At 37.4% G+C, this 27,158-nt stretch overlaps 1 protein-coding gene across 1 annotated transcript; it reads right to left on the minus strand.

Annotated features, from left to right (window-relative positions):
• Positions 1 to 1,495: 1,495 nt before the first annotated feature.
• Positions 1,496 to 26,193, minus strand: LRIT3 (leucine rich repeat, Ig-like and transmembrane domains 3). Its single transcript, XM_007463225.1, is given in 5 exon segments — positions 1,496 to 1,541; positions 1,543 to 2,650; positions 4,038 to 4,343; positions 22,869 to 23,341; positions 26,078 to 26,193. Coding segments are annotated over 5 exon segments (2,049 nt in total).
• Positions 26,194 to 27,158: the final 965 nt, after the last annotated feature.

Genomic DNA, 27,158 nt, shown 5'->3' on the forward strand with positions numbered 1-27,158 from the left:
GATAAAAGCACCAAGGACAAAGAGGCTGGAAAGGAAAGGAAAGGAGACAAGAAGGAGAAGTATGGGAGTTCTGAGCAGGCCATCCCTCCATGCTTGTCTTCTTCTAATACGCAGATTATGGCTAAACTAGAATTCTCTTTTTCTTTTTAATTAAAAGCCATTTGGAATGAGCAGTTTTTCATTCTCCAGCTGCTTGTGTTATAATTTCCAAAATGTGGTACAAACAAATTAAAGCCAATTTGTTTCTTATATAAAATATAGAACTTGCTTCTCAGCATATTTCAGGACTCCTGACACACCTGTATAAATCTGTTCTACACTCCAAAATCTTCAATGTAAAGGGAATATAATCTTTAGTAAATATGGTGGAAAAAAAACTTCTTTTAAAAAACTAAATTTTATTTATGAAGCCCCTTTCCTATCTAATCATGTGACCCACTCCAATTCAATTTCCCTGATGTTTTTAACGTAGAGTTTGACTAAATAAATTCACTGAATTTGCTCTTTCAAAATCCTAAAACATCCTTTTGGGATCTAAAAGACTTTCAAAGTTCTTCCCTCTATCCAGGTAATCAAAATATAACATGGCAAAAGACAAACACTTTAGCTGTGGTCCTTTGGCTACCTGAATATCTTCTGACAAAGCAGAAGGGAAAAAAAGAAGTGAAGGAAGTAAGGGGAGGGAGGGACAGAAGAAAAGAGGGAAGGGGAAAAGAAGAGTACATAACAAAATATTAAAGAGATTGTTTTAAAACGAGCACATTTTTTAAAAAGACCCCATACAGTCTGTTAGCAGATGTATTAGAACGCAACAGTTACTATTTTCAAAATGGCCTTACTATTCCATGATCCTCTTTTTAAACTTATCTTTGCCAGTACCTATATTTCTAAGGAAAAATGTTTTCTTCCTTGCAATATAAATACCACTATACTGTATTGCAATGCATAATGGTACCAAGAGCTAGAGCTCTCCCTGTCCATGGGGTTGCATTTAGCCTTAGTGAATGCAAAATTCTGTACTATTCCATTCTCACCTACGAGGCAATGGCAGCAAATGTGCACAGCAAATGCCATAAAGCACTATGAACAAGAATGAACATCAAGGCTTAGCTCATTATACTAAACTTTCTTTACTGCCCCAAAAACTATCTTTTTAAAATTCAGAGTTTACTTTTTATGAGTATTTTCACATGAATTTATTTTTAAGAACTAAAACATTATCCTAAAATATATTATTAACTTACTTAGCACTACCTTGAAAATTATTTCTGTAGACATTTTCTCCACAACAAAAAAATCAAAATTATTCGTCTTTTCAGTTCAGAAGTCTCATGATGTTTTTAAAGCACACTTAAAAGCACTCCATTTGTGATTTTCATGAAGGATGTGAAAGTGTCCAAAAGTCATCCAAACAGAGGGTCAACTATATACCCTTAGATCCTTAATTTTGTGAAAGAAATTTTGTGGAGCTCACATTTGCCTGAGCTGTAAAACCTTAGCAATAATACTCTGCTCTAGAACCCTCACTTTTAAAAGTCATGAGATTCCACACTTGACCTAGAGCAAAGCAGCAATTTTTCTGAATCGTCTCTGGGCCTTCGCGTCCAAAGTTCCCCTACACTTTGAGACCTGGGGGACAGCGTTTCAAATTGGATATAAGTCTCTTTCGCCAAATCATCTTCCCAGAGGGAGTCTGACTTACACTGAAGTTTGCAAACTTTGTACAACAGGAAAAAAATCAATGGCAAGACAACAACACAGGCAGCACCACTCACCACCATAAGGAAAGACCCTTGAGAATCACCTTCTTCAACTCTGTCAGTAGAAAAGGTGATACATTGGTCTTTCTGGGGAGGCATTCCTTTTGGACCGACACATGCTATATATTGCCAACCAGGCAACAAGCCACTTATGGTGACTTGGTTCTTGCTGGAGTCTGCATTAAGCAGTAGCAGGTCCTTCTCACCATACTTGGAATACGACACAGTCACTTCCAAATTCTGCGTGGTGTTAATGGTGTTCCACATCAAGATCACGCTTTCCTCGGTTTCGCTGACTACCTGGAGATTTTCTATTGTGGCATTCGTCTCCATCGGCAGGGCTTGATCCAACAATGTCAACTCTTCCCTTTTACTTGCACTAGCTGGGGGAAGCTTACCGCTACCCATCTCCACCTTGACATTTCTTTTCCCATCTGGGTGGAGTGACTGACGGCTGGCCATGGTAGTGCTTGTAGATATTCTAGTGCTTGGAGTTGTGGCTGAAGAAACAATGGAAGAGAAGAAAGGAGATAAGGAGAAGGAAGCAGTGGAGGGAGGAGATGACGTAGAAGTAGGAAGAAAAGTGGAAGAAGCTGGGAAGGAAGAAGAGGAGGAATAAGGCCTGGGAGACGATGAGGAACCAGGTAGAGTTGCAGATGTTCTAGATCCCAGCTGGACCTCTTGCTCAGGGTGATCCCCAGCTCTTCGTTCAGAAGTTTCTGATGATACGGTGGTCATGACAACACCAACCACTGTCACAGTAACCACAGCTTCTGACATCCCAGCCAAATTTTTGGCCTTACATTTGTAATCCCCAGCATCCATGTAAGAAATGCCTGTCAAGCTTATTATAGACCATCTGACTCCCTCCCCTGGAGATTCCTGAATTACTGGAAGAAAGAAAAATGCATAATCTGTGAGATAAAAGAAAGAAAAGATTCACGCAACATGCCAACTCAAAAGGCAACAATTTCTGGTTCTACACGCATACCTCTCACATAAACCAAGAGAGAAATGGCATGCTGCAAGTCTCTGATTGCAGGTGATGGTTCTGTAAATGGTTTATATGGAAGTGTAGGACATTCTGGGTGTCATGAAGTTTCTATGGGAAATAGTATTTTAAAAAGACATGGGGCTGAGAATTAAGAAACTTTGGCCTTAGTAAACTTTTGTTTACTAAGTAGTATGTGATTCTAGACAAGCCAAATAGTGTCTTTAGGCCTCTGTTTCCACATTTTTAAAATAAGGGGATAAGACAAAGTGATTTCAAATATCCCTTCCAATTTTAACCCACTGTGATTCTGTAAAATGTTTATCACAAGACCTTACTTAAATATTTCTCAAAATACTTTTTCATTGTAATAAAGTGTTAACTATCCACATAGTCAGAAGGCATAGTGGACCATTTTCTGGCATGGAGGAGTCATAATTTCTATTCTTATCTTTCACAGTATATTTAATTTAGATAAACAAGTAAACAATGAGGTTTTTATTTATGGACTAATACATAGTGCTTGCAAAATTGGAATTTTAATTTCCTAAACACTAAAATCTGAACATATTTCCTTTCTGTCTTGATTTCTGAAGCTTTCTGAAGAATAATAATATGCACAGAGTGGTATTTCAGTAGCCCCAAATTTAACTCACTACCTTAAACTGTGGGCTTAGGCCTTGACTTTTGTTTTTTATTCTATCAGGTTTCATTATTTCAGCCTCAATTTAAATTTAATTTGGAAGAATTTTAAAAATATATCCCTTTACTCATCAGAATATCACTATTGAAACTAAGGCCAAAGCACTGATTTGGTCATAGTAGGATCTAAAAACCTGTGTAATCAATATTTTTAAAAATTATACTTTTTGCCTCATAATAAAGTTCCTATGTAATTTATTATTTGAATAATCATTCGAAAATAAAAAGCTTGTTTGAAATTCCCTTGAAGGAAATTGTAATTGTTATACATTTTAAAGTGAGCAGTATCCAAGATGATGGAGGAAAGATAAAGACAAAGGCCTTATCTGCAACCATCCATCCACTGCGTCATGTTGTTTTCCATCTAAGAAAGAAATCAGATTGTCTAATTTCATCTACATAGTTAATCAGACAAACTGAGGAAAATATTAATCAATAAAGTGTACTTTTCAAATTTCTTCCATTCAACAATCTTAGCATATTTTATTAGAAATAACCAGCCAATCTCAAATCATACAAAAACATAAGATTAAGTTCAGTCATTTGTAAACTCCTTGTTTCAAAGGCCTGAATTAAGAAGATACCTGTATAATTAACTGGCGAGCTGTCTGGTCTGGTCCAGGTGAGCTGCGGGGTAGGGTAGCCAGTGGTATCACACCGCAGCAGAACATTACTGCCCAGAGCAGACGTGATCTGGGTGGCCGAGGTCATCACTGATGGCTTCAGGCACTGCTCCAGCTCAGCCCGCTGAAATGAAATCCCTGTGAGGCGTTCCGGTTCACTACAAACCATCAGTGGATCGAGTAGTACTACCACAGGGTCAGCGACTTTTGACAATGCCATTATTTTGGAAATGTGACAGTCACAGAACCATGGGTTGTCCTGCAGGCCTAGACCAGAAGGGAGGAAAAGGTTGATAAAGGTTTTCCTGATGACTTCTGTTTACATCACAGCCTCGTGGGATGGCATTTCTGCACTGTGGCCCTAAAAACATAAGTGCTTTGAAGGATCAGAGTCACCTCTCTGTCAGTTTTGCTCTGCACTCCAGCCACCTAAATCAATATATCTTGTCAGTTCAGATCATTAATGATTATAGCTAACAGTTATGGAACATTTACTCTGTACTAGGCTCTGTTCTAAGCACTTAACCTGTATTAACTAATTTAATCCCAACAATTCTATGAAAAGAATATTATTTCCCTATTGTAAAGATGAAGAAGCCGAGACACAGAGAAACCAAATAACTTGACCAAAGTCATTTAGCAAAGCAGTGTCAGAGCCAAGATTTGAATCCAAGTACCAAAGAATGACATAAATACAGTGATAGATTTCTAGGGTGCCATGAAAGTATTTATATATATATATATATATATATATATATATATTTTTTTTTTTTTTTTTTTTTTTTTTTTTTTTTTTTTAAACGCAGGCCTCTCACTGTTGTGGCCTCTCCCGTTGCGGAGCACAGGCTCCGGACGCACAGGCTCAGCGGCCATGGCTCACGGGCCCAGCCGCTCCGCGGCATGTGGGATCTTCCCCGACCGGGGTACGAACCCGTGTCCCCTGCATTGGCAGGCGGACTCTCAACCACTGCGCCACCAGGGAAGCCCGAAAGTATTTATATTATTATAAGTATTATTATAGGGTGCTGCGAGGCACCCAACTCAGCCTGCAATATGTCATGATTTTGTGTGATTTTAAGGCATACTGAGGTAGTACAAGTTGTTGTAGCAAAAGTATAGAGTGAGATGCAGGCAATGTTAGGAGACAAGATTGGAAAAACTGGTAGAACATGGCTTGGCATGAGTGTTACATGTGGTGGCCACGGAGGTGCACTGCTCAAATCCCCTTTCAAGAGAGGATCAGCAGCAGGGAATACAGTTAGCTGACAGCCTCCAGTTGCCAATGCCTTCAGGATCTGCCTCGGCTTTCAGAACTGTTAGCCAAAGTGTTGTGTCCTTCAAAGAGGCTATCAGTGAAAGCTTAAAGAAAAGTGAGAAAAATGTTATTGGAAACTAGAGGAAAAGGCACCATTGTTATGGAGTAGCAGAAGGTTTAGCAACACTATCACCTGTGGTTAACATGGGAAGTAGAAAACATACTCAATGAAATGAATGTTCTAACTAAGGATGTTTCTACACAGGGTTGAAACTGCTGCTTGGTGTCTTCTTGCTGCTCATAGTAAAATGTAAAGGAGAGACAACGGCTAAAGGAAGAACTGTTAAATGTAAAGGAACTAAAACTTGCTAAGTTCAATTATAAAACTGTTTCTTACACCCAGCCTCTCCAAAATTCTCAGATTAAGAAAGGGCTTCAGAATAAAAGTCAAATCCATGTGGGTGGTTCTATACAATTAGTTGCTAAGATCTCAGAAGAATCTAAGATGGTGCTTCAGAGCATTCAGTCAGACAAGAATCTCCCTAAGGATCTTAAGGGTGATGTCCCATACCAGCCTTACATAAAAAGCCCAAGGTTGGAAAAGATTCATCTCAAAAAGATTTGTCGTTGTGCAGTGAATTATACATTGATTTGTAAGGAGAAAAGACAGAACAGCAAGTTTAAAAAATTTTAACCCTGGTGGAAGATTTAACTGTCCATTCATAAATTCTAGATTTCTGTTTATGCCTATTTTTATTATAACAGCACTTTGTGAGTGGTTCATATTTCTCTGCCAGTATTGGTAAAGTTTGCTGTTTTTATTATCTTCCATATTAGAAACTTCTTTTCTTTCATGGGTGAATTACCTTGACCTTCCTCCTCTTACATTTAGTTCTGTGAATCTATGAGCAGTTCTCTAATACTGATTTAAATTCTACTCAACCTGCCAACAAACATCAAATTCACTCTGTCATATAATAATTAATATGTGTAGGGACTTTCCTGGTGGTGCAGTGGTTAAGACTCTGCCTGCCAATGCAGGGGATACGGGTTTGAGCCCTGATCTGGGAAGATCCCACATGCCGCAGAGCAACTAAGCCCGTGTGCCACAACTACTGAGCCCACGTGCCGAAGCTACTGGAGCCCGCGTACTCTAGGGCCCATGCTCTGCAACAAGAGAAGCCACCGCAATAAGAAGCCCACGAACCACAACAAAGAGTAGCCCCCGCTGGCCGCAACTAGAGAAAGCCTGCACGCAGCAATGAAGACCCAACACAGCCAAAAAATAAATTAATTAAAAAAATTTCTTTTTTCATTGCTTAAAAAATAAATAAATAATTAACATGTGTAGAACGCTTCATACTTTCAAAACACTTTGAGTTGGAATGTCAGATTTTTTCTTTATAAAATAATAACAAAAACAGACTTACAGATATAGAGAACAGACCTGTGGTTGCCAAGGGGTAGGGGAGGTGTGGGGGCATGACTGGGAGTTTGGGATTAGCAGATGTAAACAATTACATATAGGATGGATAAATAAGAAGGTCCTATCGGGGCGTCCCTGGTGGCACAGTGGTTGAGAGTCTGCCTGCCAATGCAGGGGACACGGGTTCATGACCCGGTCCGGGAGGATCCCACATGCTGTGGAGCGGCTAGGCCCGTGAGCCATGGCCACTGAGCCTGTGCGTCCAGAGCCTGTGCTCCACAACGGGAGAGGCCACAACAGTGAGAGGCCCGCGTACCGAAAGAAAAACAAAAAACTAGAAAACAAAAACAAAAAAAAGAAGGTCCTATTGTATAGCACAGGGAACTATATTTAATATCCTGCGATAAATCATATGAAAAAGAATATATATATGTATAATTGAATCACTTTGCTGTACAGCAGAAATTAGACACAACGATGTCTTCAACGTATACTTCAATAAAATTTAAAAAAATAAAATAATAACAACACAAGATGACAGTTATTGGTTGCTTCCTATGTGGCAAATACTGCACTTATCAAGAATTGTAAAGGGTCCACACTTTACCCTACTTTAGGGTGACCAACTCATCCCAGTTTGCCACCGTTTTATGGATATTGGTAGAAGATACAAGACTCCTAGTCAAAGATGAAGAATAATTTATTAATCACAGATCTGGAAGGAGACATTATCTTTATTATATTGGGTAGTAAGTATATCTACCCTTTGCTCTGGAGGGAGACATATCTCTGCTTTCCAAAGTGGTATCTCTTGAAAAGACAGTTCAGAACAAATGGCAGTCGCAGTGTCTACCTCTGTTCACAAGAGAAATGTGAGAGACCATGGAAAAGAGAGAGACCATGCTAAAGCGTTTGTCTATCTCAATCCTCACAATAGCATGAGGTAGATAATATCAGTATCATCCTCATTTTAAAGATGAGAAAATGCTCAGGGAAGTAAAGGAATCTGCCCAAGGTCACACAACTGGGTGCAGTCAGGTTATGAACCTTGATATCCTGATCTTAAAGCTCTCATTCTCAACAACTGTGTATATGTTTTATACTGACCTTGGGAAGCTAGTATGATTCTTCCAATTTCATACCAGACATTAAGGCACAAAGAAAGTACTGCCTTGACTTTGTAAGTAGCTGAGAGTCCTATGTCCCATGTGTTTGAGCCTCCTAGTCTAATACTTTTCCACCATAACTCATCTCTTTGTCACCTAAAAACATCTAGAGCATGGGTGGCAGCTGTAAGTGCTGTCAACTACAAATAACAAGTGTTAAAGTAGTGATGTCTGGAGCATAAATGTCTATAAAGGGAAAGATCAAGAGCTATAAAGTTAACATTTTCATTTAGGCTTTGAAACTATTATAAAAATGTGTTAATGGTGAAACAAAATTCTTTAAAAAGCAAATCCAATTGGTTATATCTAAAAGTTACGTAAACCAGGAGTAAATACTTTTAAATCCCTCAAAAATAAAATATTTATTCAAGCTATGAAATACCTAAGGTCAAGGGTACAACTTTTAAAGCCTGAATAATAATAGTAATATGAGGGCTGAACACATTCAAGTGTTTTTTCTTCTGGGGACAAAGTACAAGAACTCTTTGAAGTTAAACTATTACTTGTACTGCATTCCTTCAAGGCAAAGCACCAACCACAATCAGTAATTTGCATTAAGTAATTTATTTTATATAAGTATTCTTGGATGGGGCAAAAGAACTTTGCCTTGTCCCTTTTCTAAAGGGTAATGTTTTTCATGCATCACAGTAGTTGGATGTGCTATTCTTTATGAAAAGTCAGTGATAAATTCTAGTATAAAATTTATTCTGCAGACTATAAGCTCTTGAAGGCAAAATCCATGCCTCAGTCAGTTTTGTGGAGGCAGTTATACTTAACAATTCAAAAGGGAAAGTAAAGTCTTTTCAACAAATGGTGCTAGAACTACTGGACATCTGCTTGGGAACAAATAAACCTCAACTTCTACTTCACACTATACTCGAAAACTATTTTGAGCTGTGTCACAGTCATGAGTATAAAAGCTAAGAATATAAAGCTAAAAACTGAATATAAAGTTTAAAACTATAAAGAAAGAATATCTCTGTGACCTGTAGGTAAGTAAATATTTCTTAGATGGGACACAGAAATCACTAACTATAAAAGGAAAAACTGATAAATCGGATGTCATCAAAATTTTAAGCTTTCTGAAGGGCAGAGTCAAGATGGTGGTGTGGGAAGACACTGAGTTAGTATCTCCCCACAACTAGGGAAACTGCCAGCTGCTGGTGGGGGACCCTGATGTCCAAGGAGACGGGAGGAACCCCCAAGTGCACCGCTGGGGGTTGGGCCAAATATCCTGTGATGGGAGGAGTCTGAACCACTGGACCAACAGAGAACCTCAGATCTGAGGGAATATTCACTGAAGTGAGGTCTCATAGAGGTCTTCATCTCAGCACCAAGACCCAGCTCTGTCCAACAGCCTACAAACTCCAGTGTTGGAAGCCTCAGGCCAAACAACTAGTAAGACAGGAACACAAACACACTCATAAAACAAAACAAAAAAACGAGATGGTAAAAAAATATGACACAGGTGAAGGAGCAAGGTAAGAACCTACAAGACCAAATAAATGAAGAGGAAATAGACAATCTACCTGAAAAAGAATTCAGAGTAATGATAGTAAAGATGATCCAGAATCCCAGAAATAGAATGGAGGCACGGATGGAGAAAATACAAGAAATGTTTAACAAAGATCTAGAAGAACTAAAGAACAAACAAACAGAGATGAACAACACAATAACTGAAATGAAAAATACACTAGAAGGAATCAATAACAGAATAGCTGAGGCAGAAGAATGAATAAGTGAGCTGGAAGACAAAATGGTGGAAATAACTGCCCAAGAGCAGAATAAAGAAAAAAGAATGAAAAGAATTAAAGACAATCTCAGAGACCTCTGGGACAACATTAAATGTACCAACATTCGAATTATAGGGGTCCCAGAAGAAGAAGAGAAAAAGAAAGGGACTGAGAAAATATTTGAAGAGATTATAGTTGAAAACTTCCCTAACATGGGAAAGGAAATAGTCACCCAAGTCCAGGAAGCACAGAGAGTCCCATACAGAATAAACCCTAGGAAAAACACACCAAGACACATATTAATCAAACTAACAAAAATTAAATTCAAAGAAAAAATATTAAAAGCAGCGAGAGAAAAACAAAAAATAACACACAAAGGAATCTGCATAAGGTTATCAGCTGATTTTTCAGCAGAAACTCTGCAGGACAGAAGGGAGTGGCAGGATATACTTAAAGTGATGAAAAAGAAAAACCTACAACCAAGATTACTCTATCCAACAAGGATCTCATTCAGATTCGATGGAGAAATCAAAAGCTTTTCAGACAAGCAAAAGCTAAGAGAATTCAGCACCACCAAACCAGCTTTACAACAAATGCTAAAGAAACTTCTCTAGGTGGGAAACACAACAGAAGAGAAAGACCCACAAACACAAACCCAAAACAATTAAGAAAATGGTAATAGGAACATATATATCAATAAAAACCTTGAATGTAAATGGATTAAATGCCCCACCCAAAAGACACAGACAGGCTGAATGGATACAAAAACAAGCATATATGCTGTGTACAAGACACCCACTTCAGACCTAGGGACACATACAGACTGAAAGTGAAGGGCTGGAAAAAGATATTCCATGCAAATGGAAATCAAAAGAAAGCTGGAGCAGCAATACTCGTATCAGATAAAACAGACTTTAAAATAAAGACTGTTACAAGAGATAAGGAGGGACACTACATAATGATCAAGGGATCAATCCAAGAAGAAGATATAACAATTATAAATGTTTATGCACCCAACATAGGAGCACCTCAATACATAAGGCAAATGTTTACAACCATGAAAGGAGAATCAACAGTAACACAATAATAGTAGGGGACTTTAACACCCCACTTACACCAATGGACAGATAATCCAAACGGAAAATAAATAAGGAAACACAAGCTTTAAATGACACAATAGACCAGATAGATTTACTTGATATTTATAGAACATTCCACCCAAAAGTGGCACAATACACTTTCTTCTCAAGTGCACACGGAACATTCTCCAGAATAGATCACATCTCGGGTCACAAATCAAGCCTTGGAAAATTTAAGCACCTTTTCTGACCACATGGCTACGAGATTGGAAATCAATTACAGGAAAAAAAAACTGTAAAAAACACAAATGCATGGAGGATAACAGTGTACTACTAAATAGCCAAGAGATCACTGAAGAAATCAAAGAAGAAATTTAAAAATCCACAGAAACAAATGACAACGAAAACACAACAACCCAAAACGCAGCAAAAGCATTTGTAAAAGGGAAGTTTATAGCAATTCAATCTCACCTCAAGAAACAAGAAAAGGGCTTCCCTGGTGGTGCAGTGGTTAAAAATCTGCCTGCCAATGCAGGGGACACAGGTTCGACCCCTGGTCCGGGAAGACCCCACATGCCGCAAAGCAACTAAGCCTGTGTGCCACAACTACTGTGTGCCACAACTACTAAGCCTGTGTGCCATGAACCACAACTACTGAACCCCATGTGCCACAACTACTGAAGCACGTGCACCTAGAGCCCATGCTCCACAACAAGAGAAGCTACCGCAATGAGAAGCCCACGCACCACAAGAAAGAGTAGCCGCCCCTCGCCACAACTAGAGAAAGCCCGTGCACAGCAATGAAGACCCAATGCAGCCACATATAAATAAATTAGTTGAAAAAAAAAAGAAACAAGAAAAATCTCAAATAAACAATCTAAGCCTACACTTAAAACAACTAGAGAAAGAAGAACAAAGAAAACCCAAAGTTAGAAGGAAAGAAATCATAAAGATCAGAGCAGAAATAAATGAAATAGAAACAAAGAAAACAATAGCAAAGATCAATAAAACTAAAAGCTGGTTCTTTGAGAAGATAGACAAAATTGATAAACCCTAAGCCAAACTCAACAAGAAAAAAAGAGAGAGGACACAAATCAATACAATTAGAAATGAAAAAGGAGAAATCACAACTGACACTGCAGAAATACAAAGGATTACAAGAGACTACTACAAACAACTCTATGCCAATAAAATGGACAACCACAAAGAAATGGACAAATTCTTGGAAAGGTACAATTATCCAAGACTGAGCCAGGAAAAATTAGAAAATATAAACAGACCTATCACAAGTAATGAAATTGAAACCGTAATTAAAAATCTTCCAACAAACAGAAGTCCAGGACCAGATGGCTTCACAGGTGAATTCTATCAAACATTTAGAGAAGAGCTAACACTGATCCTTCTCAAACTCTTCCAAAAAATTGCAGAGGGAGAAACACTCCCAAATTCATTCTACGAAGCCACCATCACCCTGATACCAAAACCAGAAAAAGATATCACAAAAAAAGAAAATTATAGACCAATATCACCGATGAACATAGATGCAAAAATCCTGAACAAAATACTAGCAAACGGAATCCAACAGCACATTACAAGGATCATACAGCATGATCAAGAGGGATTTATCCCAGGGTTGCAAGAATTCTTCAATATATGCAAATCAATCAGTGTGATACAGCACATTAACAAATTAAGGAATAAAAACCATATGATCATCTCAATATATGCAGAAAAGGCTTTTGCCAAATTTAACACCAATTTATGATAAAAACTCTCCGGAAAATGGGCATAGAGGGAAGCTACCACAACAGAATAAAGACCATATATGACAAACCCACAGCAAACATCATTCTCAATGGTGAAAAACTGAAAGCATTTCCACTAAGATCAGGAATAAGACAAGGATGTCCACTCTTGCCACTCTTATTCAACCTAGTTTTTGAAGTCCTAGTCAAGGCAATCAGAGAAGAAAAAGAAATAAAAGGAATACAAATTGGAAAAGAAGTAAAACTATCACGGTTTGCAGATGACATGATGCTATACATAGAAAATCCTAAAGATGCCACCAGAAAACTACTAGAACTAATCAGTGAATTTGGTAAGGTTGCAGGATACAAAATTAATGCACAGAAATCTCTGGCATTCCTATACATCAACAATGAAAAGTCAGAAAGAGAAATTAAGGAAACACTCACATTTACCACTGCAACGAAAAGAATAAGATACCTAGGAATAAACCTTCCTAAGGAGGTGAAAGACTTGTACCCAGAAAACTATAAAAAACTGATGAAAGAAATCAAAGATGACATAAACAGATGGAGAGATATACCATGTTCTTGGATTGGAAGAATCAATAATGTGAAAATGACTATACTACCAAAGCAATCTACAGATTCCATGCAATTCCTATCAAACTACCAATGGCATTCTTCACAGAATTAGAGCAAAAAATTTTTACAATTCATATGGAAACACAAAAGACCCCGAATAGCCAAAGCAATCTTGAGAAAGAAAAATGGAGTTGGAGGAATAAGGCTCCCTGACTTCAAACGATACCACAAAGCTACAGTAATCAAGACAGTATGATACTGGCACAAAAACAGAAATATAGATCAATGGTACAGGATAGAAAGCCCAGAGATAAACCCACACACATATGGGCACCTAATTTATGACAAAGGAGACAAGAACATACAATGGAGTAAAGACAGTCTCTTCAATAAGTGATGCTGAGAAAACTGGACAGCCACATGTAAAAGAATGAAATTAGAACACTCCCTAACACCATACACAAAAATAAACTCCACATAGATTAAAGACTTAAATGTAAGACAAGACACTATCAAACTCTTAGAGAAAAACATAGGAAAAACACTCTTTGACGTAAACCACAGCAAGATCTTTTTTGACCCACCTCCTAGAGTAACGGAAATAAAAACAAAAATAAACAAATGGGACTTAACAGCAAAGGAAACCATACACAAGACAAAAAAGACAACCCTCAGAATGGGAGAAAATATTTGCAAATGAAACAAGAGACAAAGGATTAATCTCCAAAATATACAAACAGCTCATGGAGCTCAATATCAAAAAAACAAACAATCCAGTTAAAAAATGGGCAGAAAATCTACAAGCAATAAATGCTGGAGAGGGTATGGAGAAAAGGGAACCCTCTTGAACTGTTGGTGGGAATGTAAATTGATACAGCCACTATGGAGAACAGTATGGAGGTTCCTTAAAAAACTAAAAATAGAACTACCATTCGACCCAGCAATCCCACTACTGGGCATATACCCTGAGAAAACCATAATTCAAAAAAAAGTCACGTACCACAATGTTCATTGCTGCTCTATTTACAATAGCCAGGACATGGAAGCAACCTAAGTGTCCATCAACAGATGAATGGATAACAAAGATGTGGCACATATATACAATGGAATATTACTCAGCCATATAAAGAAACGAAATTGAGTTATTTGTAGTGAGGTGGATGGACCTAGATAGAGTCTGTCATACAGAGTGAAGTAAGTCAGAAAGAGGGGAAAAAATACTGTATACTAACACATATATATGGAATCTAAAAAAAAAAATGGCACTGATGAACCTACTTGCAGGGCAGGAATAAAGATGTAGACATAGAGAATGGACTTGAGGACAGGGTGGGGGGGGAAGCTGGGGCGAAGTGAGTGGCATCGACATATATACACTACCAAATGTAAAACAGATAGCTAGTGGGAAGCAGCAGCATAGCACAGGGAGATCAGCTCGGTGCTTTGCGATGATCTAGAGGGGTGGGATAGGGAGGATGGGAGGCAGGCTCAGGAGGGAGGGGATATGAGGACGTATGTATGCATATGGCTGATTCACTTTGGTGTACAACAGAAACGAATACGAATATTGTGAAGCAATTATACTCCAAAAAAGATCTATTTAAAAAAAAAGAAATTTAAACTTTCTTACCAAAGACACCATGAAGAAAATGAATAGACAAGTCCCAGACTTGAGAAAATATTCATAATGCATACAACTGATAAAAGACTCATATTCAATAATAAAAAGACAAACAACATTAAAAATTATAAAGAAATATACCAATGGACAATAAGCAAATATAAACTGTCAATACCATTACTTATCAGGGAAATGCAAATTAAAATGACAATGTGATTCCATTCCCTGACGTATCTACTCCCAAGAATGACTGAATGAGAAAGACTGACATCAAGCGTTGGTAAGGATATGGGGCAAGCAGACTGTGTTAGTGGGAGTGTAAAACAGTATAACCTCTTTGGAATACTGGTAGTTTCTTCTTTTTTTTTTTTAATAAATGTCTGTTGTTTATTTTATTTATTTATTTATTTTTGGCTTCGTTGGGTCTTCGTTGCTGAGCGTGGGCTTTCTCTAGCTGCGGCGAGCTGGGGCTACTCTTTGGTGTGCGGGCTTCTCATTGCAGTGGCTTCTCTTGTTGCAGAGCATGGGCTCTAGGTGCACAGGCTTCAGTAGCTGTGGCACACAGGCTCAGTAGCTGTGGCACACAGGCATAGCTGCTCCGCAGCATGTGAGATCTTCCCGGACCAGGAATGAAACCCATGTCCCCTGCACTGGCAGGCGGATTCTTAACGACTGCACCACCAGGGAAGTCCCTGGCAGTTTCTTAAAACGTTACATATATAGCCATCCTATGACCTAACAACTTCAATCCTAGGAATTTATCCAAGAGAAATGAGAACATATGTTATAAAAAGCTATGCACAAAAATGTTAATAGCAGCTTAATTCGTAATAGCTAAAAACTGGAAACAACTCATGTGTTCAACAACAGGAGAAAAGATGAACAATTGGTACAATCATACAATTGAATATGACTCAGCAATAAGTAACTACCGATACATGCAACAACATGGATGAATCTCAAAAACATAATGCTGAGTGAAAGAAGCCAGGCACAAGATTGCCTCTTAAATGATTCCATTTACATGAAATTCTAGGGCAGGCAAAATTAACCTATGGTAATAGAAGTAAAAATAGTAGTTTCCTGGGGTGGGGGGAAATTGACTGAGAAGGGGCACAGACGAACTTTCCGAGGTGATGAAAATATTCTGTATATCAAGAGTCCCCGGGCTTCCCTGGTGGCGCAGTGGTTGAGAATCTGCCTGCTAATGCAGGAGACACGGGTTCGAGCCCTGGTCTGGGAGGATCCCACATTCCGCAGAGCAACTAGGCCCGTGAGCCACAACTACTGAGCCTGCGCATCTGGAGCCTGTGCTCCTCAGCAAGAGAGGCTGCGAGGCCCGGGCACCGTGATGAAGAGTGGCCCCCGCTTGCCACAACTAGAGAAAGCCCTCGCACAGAAACGAAGACCCAACACAGCAAAAATATATAAATTAATTAATAAACTCCTACCCCCAACATCTTCTTAAAAAAAAAAAAAAGAGTCCCCAACCTCCAGGCCACAGACTGATACCAGTCTGCGGCCTGCACAGCAGGAGGTGAGCAGTGGGCAAGCGAGCAAAGCTTCATCTGCCGCTCCCCATCGCTCTCCATCGCTCTCATTACCTCCTGAACCATCCCCCACCCCCACCCAACATCCATGGGAAAATTGTCTTCCATGAAACTGGTCCCTGCTGCCAAAAAGACTGGGGACCGCTGCTGTATCTTGATGAGGGTGTGCATTTTGTGCAGGTATATGTTTATCATCATTTACCAAATTGTACACTTAAAATCCACTGTATGCAAATCATACTTCAGTTCCTCAATTTAAAAGAAATGTAAGGAATTCCCTGGTGGCCCACTGGTTAGGATTCCAGGCTTTCACTGCTGTGGCCCAGGTTCAACCCCGGGTCAGGGAACTGAGATCCCATAAGCTGCAAAAAATGGCATGGCAAAAAAATAAAATAAAATTAAATGTTTAAAAAATTTTTTTAAATAAAAGAGTGATGTCTCTGGAGATGGACTGTGAAGTTGAAGCTGACTCTGCCTCTTTACCAGCTGGAAAAAGAAGGTTATGACAATTACAGACCCACTTCATGGGGTTGTCCTCAAGGCTGAGATAATGCCAGGCAGTCCTCAGAAGAGTGCCTGGCAAGAAGTAAGCCTTAACTGTGTGAATTTGTTTCTCCCATGCCTAGGAAAGAGCAGGCACACCAACAGAGACTGAGGAGTATTCGTCGAACTAAAACAATGCCATTTTACAGAATTCTGTGGGAATACTCAGGGCCACCACTGCCCTTCTGGCAAACCCCTTTCTGAACAGAAGAGCTCTTTTACAATGGAGGAAATTTGGGTACCAGTAAAAAGGACCAAAAAAGCATTTTATACTCTCTGCTACTGCAGGTTTTTTCCTCCAAGATAAACAGTGATAGGCCTTGCAGTTTGCCTGTGTAAGTATGTCCTTATTCTTGAAAAAGAGGCCATGGAAATTTACCTGTATTGCAAATCAATAATCTAGTTTCATAGTTAATTTAAATGTTCATTTACAGGACACTAGTTTACATTTTTACAGATACATTAAAGGACAATTTTATTAGGTTGATATTTTTATTCACACAGAAGAGAGAGGAAGTAATTGAAAAGCCTCTCCCTAAATTATTTTTTATTAAATAAATATATGATTTAAAGAGATCAGTAAAATAGGATATATGAGGAACATAACTCTAGTATTATTACATACCTTGCATTACAAAGGAGTGGGGAAGAGCATGGGTTCTAGAACCAAATGGCTTGTATTCAAACCCCAACTCCATCACTATGTGATAAGTGACTCTGGGCAAGTGTTTTAACTTGTGCCTCATTTCTTCATCTATAAAATGGGGATGAAATGGTATTTACCATGGAGTAAGACTAGAAGAAGTTATATCCATAAACTTTTTGGCCATGAGTAAGCATTCCATCAATATTAGCTATTACTATTTATTATTACAAATAGACTCTGTTAACAGCAATAAACATAGGGCAATAAAAATGAAATGGAAACAGAATGTATCCCATTATAATAGTACAAAGGTAAATTCTACAGGGTACCTGGAAAGATATAATTGCTACAGTTAAACACTGAGTTCTAGAAAATCTAGAGCTGGTTCTTATTACCATATTTTAATGATGAAATTGGAAGACTCAAATATAGTTAAAAATAACAAAAAAGCCAAACTAGAAAAATCTTTCTTTATAAGACACTCACATCTCAGTCACAGCTGCTATGGATTGTTGTTGATCTAAAATCATAGCCTCAGAGACTGTCCACTTTATATTCTAAAGAACTATCACATAAACTCAACATTTTATTACATTCCTATTAGCAAGATGGAATAAATCCTGTCATCTCAATTTTCCAGATGTGAAAACTGAGTTTTCTGTGTGTGATTCACACACATGAACTAGTCTTCTTTTGAGAGGGTAGCACTTCTTTTCCCCTTTTGTTACACAGTAGTCATGACTTTGCTAAGGTCAGCTGCCACACATGGCTGGACATGTTTCAAAGTATCTTTTGTTATTTATTATCATGATTAAAAAAGTAATGCATGATCATTGCACAACACTTTGAAAATACAGAAAAGCAAAAAGATATCAAAGAGAATAGTTAACCAATTACTGTTAACTTTTCAGACTTTTTCTTTGCAAATTTTAAAATAGTGATCATGCTTTATATACAATTACATAAATTTAATGTTACACTAAAAGTATTTTCCCATTAGTTTTTAAAGAATCTGAACCCTTCCTCAACAAAATATTAGCAAACCAAATCCAACAATACATTAAAAGGATCGTACACCATAATCAAGTGGGATTTATTCCAGGGATACAAGGATGGTTCAACATCCACAAATTAATTAATGATTACATAACATTGTATCCAACAAAATGAAGGATAAAAGTCACATGATCATCTCAAAAGATGCAGAAAAAACTTTTGACAAAATTCAACAACATTTATGATAAAAGCTCTCTCAACAAAATGGGTATAGAGGGAAGGTACCTCAACATAATAAAATCCATATATGACAAACCGGCAGTCAACATCATACTCAAGGATGGAAAGCTGAAATCTTTTCCTCTAAGATTAGGAACAATTCAAGGACGCTCACTCTCACTACTTTTGTTCACCATATTGGAAGTCCTAGCCACAGCAATTAGGAAAAAAAAGGAAATAAATAAATAAATAAATAAAAGGCATTCAAATCTAAAAAGAAGCAAAACTATCACTATTTGCAGATGACATGATACTATATATAGAAAACTCTAAAGAACCACCAAAAAAAGAACAAATAATTCAATAAAGTCCCATGACACTAAGTCAATATACAGAAATCTGTGCATTTCTATACACTAATAACAAACTATCAGAAAGAAAAATTAAGAAAACAATCCCATTTACAATTGCATCAAAAAGAATAAAATACCTAGAAATAAACTTAACTGAGAAGGTGAAAGACCTGTACACTGAAAACTGTAAGACACTAAAGAAATAAATTGAGGATGATACAAATAAATAGAAAGATATCCTGTGCTCATGCATTGGAAGAATTAGTATTATTAAAATGTCTATACTACCCAAAGCAATCTATAGATTCAATGCAATCTAATCAAAATTCCAATGGCATAGCTCACAGAACTACAACAAATAATTCTAAAATTTGTATGGAAACACAGAAGATCCCAAATAGCCAGAACAATCTTGAGAAAGAACAAAGATGGAGGTATTATGATCCCTGATTTCAAACAATACTACAAAGCTATAGTAATCAAAAGAGTATAGTACTAGCACAAAAACAGCATGAAGATCAATGGAACAGAATTGAGAGCCCAGAAATAAACCCACATACATGTGGACAATTAACTTACGACAAAGGAGTAAAGAACATACAAAGGAGAAAGGACAGTCTTCAATAAATGGAGTTGGGAAGACTGGACAGCCGCATGCAAAAGAATGAAACTAGACTACTATCTTACACTATACACAAAAATTAACTCAAAATGGATTAAAGACTTGAATGTAAGACTTGAAACCATAAAATTCCTAGAAGAAAACATAGGTGGCAACCTCACTGACATTGGTCTAAGTGATGTTTTTGTAGATCTGACTCCAAAGGCAAGGGAAACAAAAAGAAAAATAAACCAATGGAACTAAACTAAAAAGCTTCTGCACAGCAAAAGAAACCATCATCAAAACAAAAAGGCAACCTACTGAATGGGAGAAGATATTTGTAAATCATATATCTGATACGGGGTTAATCTCCAAAATACATAAAGAAGTCATACAACTCAACAACAAAAACAAATAAACAACCTGATTAAAAAATGAGCAGAGGATCTGAATAGACATTTTTTCCAAAGAAGACACAGAGATAGCTAACAGGCACATGAAAAGATGTTCAGTATCACTAATTATTAGGGAAATGCAAACCAAAACCACAATGAGATACCACCTCACACCTATAAGAATGGCTATTATTGAAAAGACAAGAAGTAACAAATGTTGGAGAGGATGTGGAGAAAAGGGAACCCTCATACCCTGTTGGTGGGACAATTTACAAATTGGCACAGCAACATGGAAAACAGTATGAAGATTCCTCAAAAAATTAAGAACAGAACTAGCATATGACCCAGCTATTCCACTTCTGGGTATTTATCCAAAGAATGCAAAAACACTAATTCAAAAAGATATATGCACTCTATGTTCATTGCAGCATTATTTACAATGGCCAAGATATGGAAACAACCCAATGTCCAACAATGGATGAATGGATAAAGAAGATGTGGTATATATACATACAATGGAACACTATTTAGCCATAACAAAGAATGAAATCCTGCCATTTTTGACAACATGGATGCACTTTGATGGTATTATGCTAAGTGAAATAAGCCAGACAGAGAGAAAGACTGTATCATTTCATATGTGGAATTAAAAAACAAACAAACAAACAAAAGAAAAGAAAAATAAACTCATAGATACTGAGATCATATTAGTGGTTACCAACGGGTAAGGGGAACGGGGGGTGTGTTGGCAAAATGGATGAAGGGGGTCGATTGTACAGTAATGGATGGTAACTAGACTTGTGGTGGTAATCACTTCATAGAGTATACAGATGTCAAATTATAATGCTGTACACCTGAAACATATAATTTTTTAAAAAGAATCTAAACCCTAAAACATAAAGCTGTTTATCTCCATGGACAATGAAATTTCACAACCCTTTCCCATTTGATCCCTAAGTTCTCATTCAGATTTAACTCACAAGTGAAAAATATTAATGTTCTATAAATTATTTATTTATATTAATATTAGGAACTAATCATTAGAGAGCTATTAATAGCAATTTAGTAATTTGATTTTATTTTCTACATGTCTCCATTGGGTAATTTTATTAGAACCAAGAATTGCATCCAAAGAAACTTTTAAAAATATGTACAGAAATAAAATCTCAATGTTTAAGTTAAGAAAATTTCTAGCCATTAGTCTTACTCATAAGGATTAAATTAGTGACTAGAATAAAGTAAATATATACCTTAGTATGGTTTTGCATAGTTCCTATTAGAGTATATATTTTAAGGACTCCACAACTATTATTAAATTAAACTAATTTTTTTCTCTAACCCATCCTACAATACCTCTTTTATTTTCTAATCAAAAATGTTTGAAGGACTAGATAGATAGTGGGAAAAACATGAAATAGCTGTGTAAGAAAAATTTCTTTGACTTTTTCTCTATCTGGTTCTTATTATTCATATTTTTAGTTTCATAAGTACTAAAATGCATATACATTTCAACAAAAGTAATGCTAAAGCAATTTAAGTGTTGTCACAGTACTTTCTCTTTTTTTCAGTTAGAAAATTTTTTATGGAAGTATAGTTAAGGTACAGTATTATATAAGTTACAGGTGTACAATATAGTGATTCAAAATTTTTAAAGATTATACTCCACTTACGGTTATTATAAAATACATAGTACTTTTCTTTTTATCAAAAAAATCTCAAATTTATCTTGTATTTTATTTATTCTTTATTTCAGCAAATATTTGGCAAGTGATATTGGTAGGAATTTCTGGGACAATTTCTTAACATCTAGTTGCTTCTCATTCCAAAGTCTTACAAGTCATGTCGCTGGCCAAACACTCAGAACTTCTTTCATCCTTCTGAGAACTATAACCTCTTCTGCAGCCATGATGGACACAACTTGTGAAATAACAACACAGCCTTATTGGGTGAACAAAACTTTAACAAATCAAACTGCTTGGTCAAAGCCTCAGGCTTGTGTCTCATACAAAAGTGGAAAAGGCCTCACTGCCCACAGATACCGCTGAGAAGGGTCTCAGTTCACTGATTTCAATCGGGCAACCACATTTACTGGGCATTCACCATGTGCAGAGCACCATGCAAAGCACTGTGGGAAGACACACAAAAAAGAGAGAGAGGTTTGCTAGAAGGACCTTACATGTTAAAATTCAAGGCAAATACCCATAGAACCTAGAAGAAGTTAGGATCAAAATACACAAAACTAATCACAGCTAAACTAAGAGACCAGACCCATTAGGATACCCATTTAGGGCCAGTAAAATAACTGGTGTCTAGACTAGTCCTTTTTAAATTAAGAATAGTTGGAAGATACACTACCTAACTAATTAAACCAATTAAACCACTGCTACCTCATAAAGATGCAGATGCCCTTCTCCCACTCCTGAAGAGCCTGATGAAGGGCTGAAAAGAGACCAGAGCAAAAGGTTGGTTGTGGCAGAGTATGGAGCACTGGAGTGCTCATGAGAATCAGTGCAGCTTGGAAGATTTTGTCACTCTTCTCCAGGTTCTCTAAGGGCAGCATTAGTCTCTCATTTTTGAGGCCAATTCCCTTCCCTCCCCTAACACACACAAACATACACTGCTGCCCTCACTCCACACACATGGATGCATACATGCACACACAAATACATGCGTGCTCGTGCACAGACACAAACAGAGCCATTACACCTTACACAGGGCAGATGGGTAAACTGACCTAGATCAAATGATAAAGTACTATTCCATCAAAAGTGCAAGTATAGAGTAAAACAACAAATTCAATAGACATGAAAATACTGCACAACTGAAGGTACATAGAGCAAATCATCTGGATCTGAGAAGCCCAGAGGCTGTGAGCTTACCAAGAATAATTCTTCTTGCTGAAAGGTCCAGGCTTCTGGATGATGTTGTAACTAAGTGGGACCAGCTCTCCAGGAAATCTGGCGGCAGTGTGGTTAATCTGTTGCTTGATAAATCCAAGTAGGCAAGGTTCTTCAGATACATGACCGCCTCGTTTGGCACACTGGTTATTCTGTTATTGTGCAAATCCAGGGTCCTCAGACGAGGCATGTCCCTCAGAGATGTCCAAGGGAAAGCAGCCAGAGAATTTCCATCCAAGCGCAACTCATGCAGCTGCTTTAGGTTGTAAAAGCTGCTGGTGTCAAGGCTGGCCACAGAATTATAGGTCAACCAGAGGTACTGGAGCTCTACCAGGTAGTAGAAGGCCTCGGCGGGGATCCTATGGACAACGGTCTTCTCTATGCGAAGCTTCACAGTGTCCACGGGGAAGTTTGTAGGTACCTCGTTCATATCCAGGTCACTACATAGCACAGACCTAGTGTCACAGAGCAGTGGAAGAAAACGTGTGTTCTGAGACTCATTTGAAAAAAATAATACTTACTTGAAACAAGCATTGAATTTTTCATTCCCTACTGGTTTGCACAAAATATCTATTCAGCCTGGCTAAACTGTCCATTAATAATTTGTCAATATCATCACCTTCTTCTAGGTTGAACTATATGAAATGGTCACTTTTGTAGGTTAAAAACAATCAAATATCAGCAATTTCATGTGATTCAACCTGAGCTCTTTATGTGTCAGGCCTGTACAATACACATCACATCTATCCCTGTATTTAGTCATCACAACAGCCCAATGAGTTGAATATTGGGTAATAGGTAAAGGCACCAGCTCTAGAGTCAGGTTGATCTTGGTTTGAATCTAAGCTCTATCACCTCCTTTGTGGCCATGTAAATCCACTTCACCAATCTCTCATTCTCATTCTCTCACTTCACCAATCTCTCATTTTCCCACATGGCGCTGTTATGATGATTAATTGAAATGGATGGAAAATTTTACACTTTCCTGGCACATAATAAGCACTTAATGGGTATTTGCTATTATTATCTTCAATCTCATTTTTACAGATACAATAACTGAGGCCCATCAACATTAGGTAACTTCCCAGGATCACAGAGCTAGTGATTACACAACAAACTTTCAGGCCCACAACTGTCCAGCTCCAAAGTGCACACTCTTAACCTCTTCAGGAAATGGCTCATTTTAAAAGAATCCCCTGCTGAAGTTATAAATTGATCCTTTTAAAGAGGAGCACAAGAGAAAGGAAGAAAAAAAGGAAGGAAGGTAGGAAGGGAAAGGAAACAGCAAATGTTCATACTAGATGATTAAAATTAAGCCCTATTTTAACAATGTGACTCGTGCATTGCTTTCAGCCTAAGGAATAAACCAGGAACTGCAAGTTTGTTTTTTTTTTTAACCACTCACTAATTTAAGTGACCTTGAGCAAGTCACATTGTGGTCTTGTTTAGTGGCACGTGTAAAACAGGCATAGAAAAACAAGCCTGTCCCATGTGTGGGTGTAAAGTATGAAAAATCAGAAAATTTAGATTCATTTAAACCTGAAAAAAAAGACCTATTTATCTCCCATTATATATTCAGTCCCACTGGATTGCTGAAAATGAACAATAAAAAGTTTTGCAAAGCATCATCTAAATTATAATACATTACATATATAGTAAATAATAATAATAAAATGGCCATTCAGTAAAACACATCACATTAAATCAGTGAATTTTTAAAGCCAGGCTATAATGTAGAGAGGGAAGAGGCATAAGCAACATACTGGTCACATCATCTCTCTTTAACTTTAGGAGAAGAGCCTATAGCATCATTGGAATTCTCTAGGTATACTTCTCACTCTTCATCTCTGTTCTGAATCACAAATTTCAGTGCTACTTTATACCAGAATGATCCAGCTTCTCCTCATTAAGTCAGCGTTCCAGTGTGTTGTAATGGAGGAAAGCCTGGATTGGAAGCTAATAGACCTAGCATCTTTGTCAGGCAGTCACTGCAGCAACTCAATGCTGTGACCTCAGACAAGCCATTTAGTCTCTATATGATTTAGTTTATTCATTTAAAAATGACAGTGGTCAAACTAGATTATTTCTGGAGTTCTTGTCAGGCATAACATGCTATGATTTTTATAAAATCCATAATAATGGGGCCACCATGAAGAATGAAACATTTCTGTGACTGTTTTCTCAAAGGTAGCCTGATCTGAGTCATTAACTGCAGCATACTTTTGCCAAGTAGGTCTTTAAATTGTTACATTCTTCTCACTGTCTTTAACCACCTAGTGGCTATCTCAAAGAGATACCACGAGTTAGTAAATTTTATACAATAACAAGACAAACTACACAAAAATACGCATTAATTATTATTTGTATAAAGTAAGATATAAATTAAGCGATTCTTTTAACAAATTAAGAGGCTCACTGTTCACTTCAACCGAGTCACACAAAAAAATCTGATTTTGTTATTAATATCCTCTCCAAAAAAAATCAAGGTTTACTATGTTTAGCCAACAAGAATTCTGTTTTGCATTTAACTTCTATCTAAAAGGATTCATGCATATTATAAATAAATACTTATTCTCACTCCACAAGTAGATATTAAAGCAACACAGAGGTTAAGTAACTTCTCTAAGGTCCCACAGTGTGCAACACAGTGTTGACCCATTTCTTTCAAACTACAATACCTTAAAATGAGAAATTCTGATTATGAACCTCTCTAATTTCACTCATGTGATCGTCCTTCCTACTTCCGAAGGTCTATCCAGTTGCCATGAATAATCCTCAAAATGAAATGGAAAACACTGGAAGCAAATGATCTGGGCATGTCACACACCTTCTGATCCGCCCTGCCCTCTTGTGCTTTCTATAATCAGGCTGAACTGGCCACACGCATTTCAGTGGTTTGACCTCCTGCAAGGTTCATTTTGTGAATACAAGTGCAATGAATATTTTATTAACATGGAATGTGTCTGAGAGTCTCAAATAATTTGAGGGGCTTTGAAGGAGTTAAACTGCTCGAAATGAAAACATGAAGGAGCAGGCAACCAGGATTAACACAATTACGTTAAAGCTTATCTAGATTAAATCTTCTCTCCTCTGATTTCTGATCAACAATTTGCTTTCAAAACAAGGCCATCTGGTTTGAGTCCTTTTCCTCGGAATCATTAGAACACTAAGTAGCAAGGAGAGAAGCATACCTTGATCTCATGCCGTCATTTCTGCCATGATAATCACAGGTGCACTGTGAAGGACACGAACAGCTCACTCTTTCCAAAAAGCCAAGCGCAATGCACAGACTTGCAAAGAGATGCATGGTTCCTTTTAGACGTTATTTGGACAAAAGGTAAAAACCAAATCCTAAGCATTCAGAAACTGGTGTGCCAAGAATACAAACGGCCATTTAGTAACAGCAGATTACACGGGATTAGATGAGATCTGTAGTTACTTAACCTTCAAGTGTATCTTGCCGGGGATCAATCAACCTAGCCTTTGAATCTGGTTTCAGTAAAGTAACACATTCTAAGGGAAATGAATATCAAAAAATTTTCAATAGTTGTCCATATCTAGATTTACAAGAAAATGCCTGTTAAATCCCTTTCCTATAGAAGTAATTGTTACTACACCTTGAAGACACACATAATGCTCAAAATAATTCAATGTCTTAGCAGATGTTAGAAAACACTGTAGATTACTTGAATGTTATAACATTACAAATTTTACTTTCTGCTTTTTAACAGCATGAATAATATTTAGTTTTATAAAATTTAGCTTTAGAGATAGAAGCACATGACATAAAACTGATTTAGAGTAATCAATATTGCCACATACTGGTTAGCCCCCAAAACAAACTAAACAAATTCCACTACCTAGAGATTTTTAGGCAAAATGCTTCAATCCATCACTGTTGTGGCAGCACTAAGACTGTGGTGACAGTGCATCGTGCAGTTCTCCCAGGTTATTTCTGTGTAGTGCAGGCTCATCCCAACACATTTAGTTTTTTAGTGAAGCCATTATCTTTTTTCAAGAATACATTTTATTCCAAGTTAGTTTCCCAAGTTATGGGCAATCAAACCTTATCTGAAGCTTAACCGTCCTGTTTTTAGCATATATTAGGCTCTATCAGAAGATAAAAATTAAATTAAATATTTTAAAAACTACTTCCATACACATAACATAGAGAATCCACAGGGTCAATCAAGGATTTAGGCAATAAATATATAGGGCATTTAACCTTCTTTTGGGGTGGTTCTTTTCATCCCCTTTAAACCAAAATACTTT

The sequence above is a fragment of the Lipotes vexillifer genome, unplaced genomic scaffold (assembly GCF_000442215.2).
Source record: "Lipotes vexillifer unplaced genomic scaffold, Lipotes_vexillifer_v1.1 scaffold769, whole genome shotgun sequence".
NCBI classification, from domain to species: domain Eukaryota; kingdom Metazoa; phylum Chordata; class Mammalia; order Artiodactyla; family Lipotidae; genus Lipotes; species Lipotes vexillifer.